General features: G+C 37.3%; 1 protein-coding gene across 1 annotated transcript in view; it reads right to left on the bottom strand.

The window, feature by feature from the left end:
• The window catches only part of LOC119578649, an 8,171-nt gene extending 475 nt beyond the window's left edge, over positions 1–7,696 (bottom strand). The window contains 15 exon segments of the mRNA XM_037926211.1: positions 1–160; positions 162–251; positions 253–277; positions 480–556; positions 558–665; positions 667–752; positions 1,006–1,147; positions 1,357–1,455; positions 1,873–1,934; positions 2,426–2,588; positions 3,658–3,810; positions 4,180–4,359; positions 4,664–5,188; positions 5,508–5,715; positions 7,110–7,696. The exon segment at positions 1–160 is cut by the window's left edge and continues 475 nt beyond it. Of these exon segments, the coding sequence (XP_037782139.1) occupies positions 1–160; positions 162–251; positions 253–277; positions 480–556; positions 558–665; positions 667–752; positions 1,006–1,147; positions 1,357–1,455; positions 1,873–1,934; positions 2,426–2,588; positions 3,658–3,810; positions 4,180–4,359; positions 4,664–5,188; positions 5,508–5,715; positions 7,110–7,309 (2,278 nt within the window). The 5' untranslated portion in view covers positions 7,310–7,696.
• Positions 7,697–10,000: the final 2,304 nt, after the last annotated feature.

The raw sequence follows: 10,000 nt of genomic DNA, 5'->3' as shown, positions 1-10,000 counted from the left end.
GCAGGTGCAGGCTGCTCTCCTCTTCCTCCTCCTCTTGGTCTTGCCGCAGCGTTATGTTCACCATGTCAAGAGGAGTCACCCCAAACAGCGCTGGCAGCATCCAGAGTGCATCGGCTTCAGCCTTCAGCTTGTTGTTCTCCTCCTGCAGACCCTCCTGGTCCTTGGTCCAGCTGCTGCTCCTGTTCACGCAGCTGTAGGAGTGCTGTGGCCAGCTGAAGATTCTGCGCACGGGCATCTTCACTGCTCTGCTTCAGCGCCTTGATCTCTTGTTCTCGTTCTATATGCCAAACAACGAAAGGCAAACAAGTGGTTAAAGAAAATATTGGCACTATATTGTAATACAATAAGAGAGAACAAGAAAGGAGACAAATATATCAATCACGCAATTTCATTCAAGAAGTTATTCTCCCAACAGAACAATTTTCATAACAAAATCTTCAGTGTTCTGAAATCAACCTAATGATAACTACTGCTCTCACCCAGCATCTTGGCCATCACGCCCTCCAAGGCATCTGCCATGCTGCACATCCTGCTGGCATTCCCTTCTTCCTCTGTCACCTCGCCTTCTTCATCTGCATCTGCCTCTTCCTCCTCCTCATCCTCTTCCTCCTCTTCTTCCTCATCCTCTTCATCTCCGTCATGTTCCTCCTCCTCCATGTGGGGTCTTGGAGAGGTCTTGGTGCTAGCAAGACTTGTTGTTGGTCCGGCGAAACTGCAGGTGGGACACACACCTGGTGGAAGCTGTCTCAGGCCTAGTAACAAAGAAGAAACAATACAGTCATCACTTGAAATGTTTAATGTTTATTGAAAAAGTAGAAGAAAAGTATTATATTTTATTATACAAATTTTGCTGGTATCTGAGACCAAAAGTGTTCTGGATCTGTAAAATTAATAAAAAAAAAAAGAAGAAGAAAAAAAGAAGACTAAATAAACATGCCATCAAAAAAGAGAGGAAAAAAAAATCAAACAGCCAATAAGTTAAGACACTAAAGGCCTTTCTTTCACCTGCTCGAGAACTTGGTGCTTGAGTTGTGATGAGCGAGCCGCAGTTGAGGCAGTCCCCTGTTTTTCCCTGCGACACTCCGGTTGCTGCCATCTGACGTTCTTCTTCGGCAAGTCTCTCACGCTGGTATTCGCCCGTAATGGCCTACGGCAAACAAATATACAGGTATTAATCTATGTTTATTTTATAAGAAGGGCTATTGCATGTTCACCTGTACAAATAAAGTTTTGGAATAAAAAAGTGCAAGGAAAGTAATCATTAATTATGTGAGTAAATGAATGAGTAAATGAACGTGTGTGGGTTTATGCACCTTTGATTAATATCCAAAGACTCAACTAGAAAGGCTTTCATACCTGCAGGTGTTGCTTTCCATAGAGATGTTCTCGCTTGTTATGCAGAGATGTGAACAGCTGGTCACAGATTCTACAATAAAGCTCTTCACTATCATCGTCCTGAATGCAGAAGAAAAGATTTTACTGGTATACCAAACCCTAATAAATAAAGCATATGAGAAACTTGAAATATCATATCACAATATTGGGGAAATAACATTTAAAAAATCACCCTCAAACTCAATACCTTTAATACTAAAATTGGCAGTAACAGTTAACACAACTTGTATGCTAATTACTTAAAAAAAAAAACTCATCTGCCTTTTTACTTCTGAGAAGCCAAAACATAATGTAATATCTAATTTTATACTTTGTTTTATATTCCCTTTGCAACTGCACCATCGTATGATATTATTTACTTGTCATAATTTCATTCTTTAAATATATAACTGCTTCCTACTGACATTAATCATATCTTATATCACCTATTTACATTACTTCATTTCCTATACTTCACAACAATAATTTCCTACTTACATCAATTTCATCTGTAAAGTCAGATGACTCCTCTGTCGTTGTCCCTCCTCGCTTGATAACATCTAAATAATAAGAATAACAGAGTTAGGAAATAGGATTATGTTCCTATAATAAAAATAATTCGCTGTGGCATATTGAAATATTGCAACTTTACACACTATGATTACTGAATATAGAAGATGCATAATCTTATGCATATACACATATAATGTACAAATGTACAAATGTACACATGTACACACACACACACACACACACACACACACACACACACACACACACACACACACACACACACACACACACACACACACACACACACACACACACACACACACACACACACACACACACACACACACACACACACACACACACACACACTCTCATGCACAAATAATAATGAATAAATAAGTATATAATAATTGTAAAAAACAAAATAAACAAACAGATTACCTTGGAAATTCTTGTTCTTAAACCTCTTCCATTATAAAGTGTGAGAATAAAAAGATAATATCATAAAAGAACTCAAGATGAGTTTGCAAAATCTTACTCTTTATCCTCTTTTTCCGGAGAAGCAACTGGTAATCATGAGACTGCCGATAGGCCTGCAGCTCATTGCGGTAGCGTCGCTTGTCCTGCTCAGAACGAGTTACGAATGCAGCCTTCTGTTCAGGGGTAAGAGATGACCACTCGGCTCCTAGAAGCTTGGTGACCTGGAACAACACAATTACTGAAGTCTACCTGAAGAGAAGATTACATCTCTCTTGAAGCTGAAGCACAGTATGATGAAATACATGATTCACTTCCGCTGCAGATTTTCTTTATTTGGGTCTTGTTAACATACGAGCATCAAATTTTATGGCCTTGAACAAAAGTTATACATTACAGCTATCCTAGGAGAAATACTGCAAGAGTCTCTGACAGGTGAAGCAGGATTGGATTCTGATGGACGTTCTTTACAAAAGACTAAAAAAGACTGTGGATGGGTGGCAACAAGTAACTGGTGGTCAACTTTTTGGCTTAACAAGGTTCAACAATGTGCTGACACTCTACATGGCTTCAATTGGTTCTTCAAGGTGCACAATACAGTGTGGAAAAGATACATGGCAAGCATGCACGAACTGAGCCAGCCAAATTTAGATGAAAAGTCTTATCTAATCCCACTTTTGTAAATGACCCTACTGGGAAAAGAGGCATGGCAAACAATGAAAGATATTATAATAATAGCCCTGTAAAGCCTCAATAAATTATCACTATAGGGTAGTGAGCCAATGCTTTAGCCAACTTGGTGGTCTAGGTAGTCCACTTTAAGTTAACCCAAAGCCTCCAAGAAAATGTTATGTTCACTGTAGTATTCATTTGTGAAAGGGCTCTGCACATAGATGGCTCTACAAGAGCTTAGCCACAATGGAGTCAATTAGTATACCTTGTGACCTCACCTGATTTTACTTTTCCTTGAGTTTGTGGGAAAAACATTATTTTTACTAATGCTACCAATATCGGTGCAGTCATTTTTATTATGGAAATTATAATTATTATAGTGCTACTGACACTACTAACAACAATATCTGATACAAGAATATATTTTCGAAAATCAAGGAAAAGCATAAACAGGTGAGACAGATAGTACTTGTAACTGGCTCATTGGTGACTAAGTACCTGTGGAGCCATCTGGTGGCTTCGGGTTAAGTACAGCCCTTGTTCATCAATTCTGATTTTATAACCAGAATATGGAAACAAACACAGACATTGAATTAGCAATTCATGTTAATAAATACTTACAGCCCCAAAACTTAGCTCTGGTCGTGTCTCCTTGTAATATTTACGACGCTCATTAAGGAACAGAACATATGCCGTCAGAGGTGCCTTAGGAGGCTTGACTCCAGGAATTTCTGGTTTCCGCTTGCGACCTTTGGGCCATCCTCCTCTCCTTTTCTGCATTAAAAAAAGAAAGATATTTTCGATTTTTCATTATATGTACACTGCATGTAATAATGAACAAATCAACCAAAAGACGAAGAAGAAAAAAAGGTACCAACCATAAAAAAAAGAAAAAAGATTTTCACTCAATTGATGTACATCAAAATCAATCAGATTCTTCAAATATGTAATTGTACATGATAATAATACCTCATTATTCTTTCCTTTTTTCTTAATCAATAAATGATCTAAACAAATGACAATATGCATGATTTCATTAGCATTTTGATGTGATTAGAATGAATCTAGTATCATTTTCCCTATGCCTCCTAGCATATCCTTTTCTTTTTACTATCTATACACCTTCTGCCTCATGTCACTTACTTTCACAGCCACAGGCGAGGTTGACGGTCCCCTGGAGGAAGAAGAGGAAGGTCGGGGCTGCAGGAAGGACGGGGTAACAACTGGAGCTTCTGAGGCAGACTCGGTCGATGACTCAATAGGTTCGTCAACTGAGGAGCCCATGCCACTCGTTTCCCCATCCGTGTCCACTCCGGGGATTATCTGTGACAGAGTGAGTTACATATTAAATTGCAGAAATATGGGGGAAACAATAAAATCAAGTTGTCAATGCCAGGAAGATTAAATAACACTGTTTCGATATACTCCAACAATGATAAATTAGATGAACCACCAATGTAACAATAGGTAAAATTAAACACTAAACACACACATGCACATTCACACACATAGGCACACACACACAAAGTTTCAAAACCTGCCAGAATCGACCATAACTAAATCTAAATTTAAAGTTTATATAGTTATATCTCTCAACATATCAAAGGAAAGCACTGACAGCACAGACCTTTCTGACATTCTTCCTCATGACACCCCCATCCCTTTGCTTGGCCCCCCGGTAGCTCCTGGGCTGGGAGGGCCACCGGAGGGAAGGCCCCACAAATGGCTCTTCGTACTGGTCGTCTTCATCCACTGAGGACTTGGAGCTCTCAACAAGCTTGAATTTCATGGTTGGGTCTCGGTGGACTCCATCCTCCAGCTGTAGCACAGTTCTGGAGGTGGCACTGGGTACAACTGTGCCAATCCTCTGATGGTTCTTCATTAGAGTCACATTCTCTTTCCCCGAAACCAATGTTTTTTCCTTCATGGCTCCTGACACAGGACTAGCCATTGATACTGCACTGATAATGGGTGCCTGTTCCCCCTGGCTGCCCTTGGAGTACATCTTTGGGGAGCTTCTTGAGGGGAAGTTGGCCTTACTCCTTTCCCTTGAGGTGTAGTCAGTGTGGCTGGCCCTGCTGGGGGGCTTCACTGAGGATTTCTTCACCGGGGTTGCCATCTTGCCAAGCTGCCTCTCGGTGTCAATGCTCTCCTGAAATAGCATTAACTTCCATAAACAAATAATCTTTTTACCTAAATAATTCTACAAATATACTTTTACTAAGAATAATTCAATCTTCAAATTTTAGCTTGTTTTCTCTTTCTTCCACATAAAATGGTAATGAAAAAGAAAAAAAAATTGTCTTGCAACATTACATTACATATAAATAATAAGAGCTTCTTAATATCCACAGTATGCTGATCACAAGTAACCTATTTGCTGATCTTGTTTATGATGTCATGATCATGAAATTATTTGACAATAACTGTTAATCAAATTCTTAAGAAAAAATTAATCTTGCTACACGCACCAGCAACTTATCAGAAGAGGGAAGGCCTTCTGAAATTGGCAGAAAGTTGACCGAGTCATTCAGCAGAAGCAAGGCATCACCATCCAGCATCCCGCCTTCACTGACAACCTCAGAATCGGCTAAAATCACAGTCTCACTGACGTCATCCTCCGACTGAATATTCAACTGTAGGGTGTTGCTGACTAGCCACAGTGGATCTTGACCATAACTGTAATTTTCATTATCTGTTAGTTGTCATATTATTGGCAGTGGATTTTATTTCATCTCTTTTCATGACTAAAAATATCATAAATGCATGTCAAACATCAACAGTAATCCATCAGAGACAAAGAAGTTAGTATAAGTGACATGGAACTTTTGTGACTCAGTAGCTTATGCTAGACTGTTTCTTTATATATATTTTTTCAAATCAAAATATACATCTATTAAAATAAGAATATACTTAATATTTCATTTATGTTTTTTATGATTATCAAGTAGATAAAATTCTCACAAGAAAAGATTGTACCTGCCTTTTTTCATTACTAAAATTATCAAATCAAAATACTAATTTGAGTATACTGCAAAACTGCTTCACCATTGTAACATGATGTTGGCTCACCTAAAAGACCTGATGTAAAATTATAAAACCAAACCTAATGTCACTACTCTACCTTACTAGGACTTGAAGTGACCTAACCAATTCTTTTCTAATATTAAACAAACTTAATGAATTAACTCTTTCCATACTGTGGCTCTCCTGTTGGCGTAAACCAGAGTGCCCTGTTTTCTAACTGCCGCAGTCAGGTAATTGCCTTTTTTTGTCCAGGTGGTCCTGGGGACTCTCCCCTTAAGCTTGTACTGATTTAGGGGTTTTTAGCCCGGGGAAGATTAATACAAAACTTTAAAAAAACTTAGTTTTTTTAAAAAGAGAATTTTGACCAAAACCTCTGGTTTAAAAGGGAAACCCAAGGGTCTTTTTTGGGGGGGAACTCGTATTCAAGGGATTAGACTTACCTTCTCTAAAAATAAGAACTTATGAAACAAAAAAATCTGGTAAACAGTTCCCCTATGCACTAATCTTATAATTCATTTTATCACCTGGCATTTTTTTTTTTTTTTTTGTTTTTTTTAAAACTACTAAACAAGTCTTACAGGGTTTTTAAAAGTTTTTGGTTTTTGAAAAGTATTTAAAAAAAATAGGGAAAAGGAATATTCTTAAAAGAAACACTAAGAATTATAATAAAAAAATAAAAAACCCTCCCCAATATAATAAACCCTTGAAAGTTTTATGTTCCCCACAAGAAAAAGGGGATGCAAATTTTTACACTTTTTGCAAAGAAAAAGCTGCCCAAACCTTAAAAAACAGTGCTTCTTGAAAAGAGAAAACTTTTTCCCAAATCACGAATGGAACAATTTTCCGGGAAAATCAAAAAAAAAAAACCCAAACACAACCAACAAAAATTTTAACAACCCAAACCCCAAAAAAAAATAGGCAGATGGAAGTGGAAGACCAGACAATGAGGAGGATAGAGAAGGAGAATCATAAAGTACATTATATTGAGGTGTTACATATAACAAAAATAACCCAAAAATGACTGCCTTTCCCTCCCCCAAACGGACCTGTCTCTCTCGCTGAAATCCTGGTCCAGGCCCAGCGAGGCGGCCACCCGCGCCTTCTTCTGGCCCCCCGCAGCCTCCTCCTCCCCCTCGCTCCCGCAGTAGAGCACCAGCGTCTCCTCCTGCTCCTCCTCCGCCTCCTGCAGTCCTCCTCCGAACAGGAGCGGCGACCCTCGTCCTCCAGCTCCCCCTCCAGCCTCCATCGACTGGAAGGTCCCACGCGCTTCCTCCTTTCCACACGGAGAGATCTCCTTCTCCCTCAGCCCCCGAGGAGGAGGCGAGCCTTCTCCCCTTCCACCCGACGAGCAATTCCGCGTCTCAAGAGCGCCGATTTCTTCCCCTTCGGCCGACCCTAGGCTTGGGACGCAGCAGGTGCCTCGGTTACCGCCGTCCTGCGCCGCTTCTGCCCTCTTAGGCTCGTCCTGGGGGCCCTGGCGTCTCGAGTGCCTCCCCGGGCTGCAAACTGCGGTGTCTCGGGCGCCTTCCCTCGCCCTCGGTGGCCCCCTGAAACCCGGAAGGAAAACTCAGGTGTCCGCCTCCCTTCTCCCAGGCCTCCGGAGCCGATCGGGGTCAGGCGGGACGGGAGCCAGAAATGAGGGGTTATTTCGCCTGCGGCTCCTTTTTGCTCTCTGCTCACTCGATATTTTCTATTTGCTCATCGGGCGGCGTCTGGGGCTTCGTCCGGTGCGTGGCTATTGGGTAAATTCGACGGGAAAGTTATGTCCGACGCAAGGCGAGGCTCATTTGTTTTCTTGAACCAAAACAAAAACAAAGAGAAAGAAAACAAACAATCTTTTCCCGGAAAGTCAAAACAACAACAAAGATTATTGACCTTTTATTGTTGTTTTGGGTAATTTTCTATTTTTTAAAAAAATTAATATTAAAAAAAAAAAAAACCATTCGAGAAAAAAAGTGTGTGTGTGTGGGGGGGGGGGGTTAACTTTCTTCAAAATTTCTCGTTTGTCTTTATAAATTCTGTAAAACATTTTCATGTCAACAAGGAACAGATTGATATTTTCAAGCAAAAGAACAGATTATCATTCGAATCAAAAGCAAAAGAGACAACACACACAAATATATATGTATAAACACACACACACACACACACTCAGATATATTATTTTATAAAATTTAATTATATATTTTAATATAATATATATAAATTTATAAATATATAAAATTTATAAAATAATTATATGTATATTTAAATATATATATATTTTATATATATATATAATATTATTATTTTTATATATTACTTGAATGTATGTTTTTAAAATTTTATTTATATTATATTATTATATATAAATATATTTTAAAAATAAAATATTTTATAATGTGGTGTGTGTTTTGGGGTGTGTGTGTGTGTGTGTGTGTGTTGTGGTGGTGTGTGTGTGTGTGGTGTGGTGTGTGGGGGGTGTGTGTGTTGTGTGGGGGTTGTGTGTGGGGTGGGGTGTGTGTGTGTTTTTTTTATTTTTTTTATTTTTTTTTTATATTTTTTTTTATATATTTTTACTATTTTATTTATTTATTATTTTCTTTTTTATATTTTTTTTTTTATTTCTATTAAAATCTTTTTTATATTATAAATTATTTTTTTCTATAAAATTTTTTAAAATTTTTTTAATTTTTATTTTATTTTTTTTTTTTTTTTTTTTTTTTAATTTTTTAAACTTTATTTTTTTTTTTTATTTAAATTATTATATATATATTTTCTATAAAATTTATATTTATATGTAAAAGTTCCCTTTAACTATCTATCAATCACAATCCTTTTAATATATATGTACATCATACAAAACATCATACCCCAAATTCTGCATACACACACACACACACACAAACAAATTTTAAAATTTTAATATATTATTATTATATATATATATTATTAGTATATATTTTAATAGATTTATATTATATACTATAATATTTATATATTATTTTTTAAATTTATAATAAAAATTATATTTATTATATATATTTTACTCATACATATCCCTCTATCAAAAAAAAAACCCCCCCCCCAAAATTTAATATATATATATATATAAATTATATATTTTATTATATTTATATTATATTAAATTATATTTATATTTTATTATGTGTGTTGGTGTGTGTGTGTGGTTTTGGGTGGTGTGGGTGGTGGTGGTGTGTTGGGGTTATAATAAAAAAATTTTATTTTTTTTTATATTTTTTATTTTTGTGTTCTAAAAAGTCTTTTGCTTTCCTCTTTTTGCCCCTTTGCTCTGTCCCCCTTTTTTCCCTAAAGGTTTAAAAAAACCTGGCGAGTTTCCCAGTCTTTTGGTCGTTTTCCTTGTCTCACAAAAATTTGGTTTCCAAAAAATACTTTTTTCGGCGTTCCTTCAATCCCGTTGGAAATCTCTCTGGTCCTCTGTTTTATTTTGTTTTGTAGGTTTTTTTTTAAACTATTTTTTTTTTTTAGTGCGATATTTTTTGTATTCTGCTTTTCGTTTGTACGTTCTTGCCATTTCGTGTGGGTCTGGCAAAAACGAAATTCCCCCCCTTAAGGGTTTCCCTTTTTCCCCTCCTCCGGAAATTTTTACTACAAGGGCCTTTTTCTTTGGGAAGCAGTGCTTAAACCTTAAAGTCATCTTTTTGCTTTTTAAAAATTTTGCTCAGCATAGCGCTTTTCTGGCCCCTTTCCCCGGTATTTCTGCTCGTTTGGAAAAAAAAAAATTTTTTATGATTTTCTGCATTCCACGAATGTGGCTGAGCTCTGGGGTCGAAACGTTCCCAGTCAATTTTGCTATTAATATAGCGTTACAAAAAATTCTTTTGGATTAGTTTCCGAAACTTTTAGCACTTCTTCCAGGCTTTTTTTTAACGTTTCTTGAGGACGTTTTTCTTATTTTTCTTGTGACCACACCGAT

Source organism: Penaeus monodon, chromosome 11 (assembly GCF_015228065.2).
Source record: "Penaeus monodon isolate SGIC_2016 chromosome 11, NSTDA_Pmon_1, whole genome shotgun sequence".
Lineage (NCBI taxonomy): Eukaryota > Metazoa > Arthropoda > Malacostraca > Decapoda > Penaeidae > Penaeus > Penaeus monodon.
The sequence above is the reverse complement of the archived record's forward strand: the minus strand, read 5'-3'. Positions and strand labels throughout refer to the sequence as shown.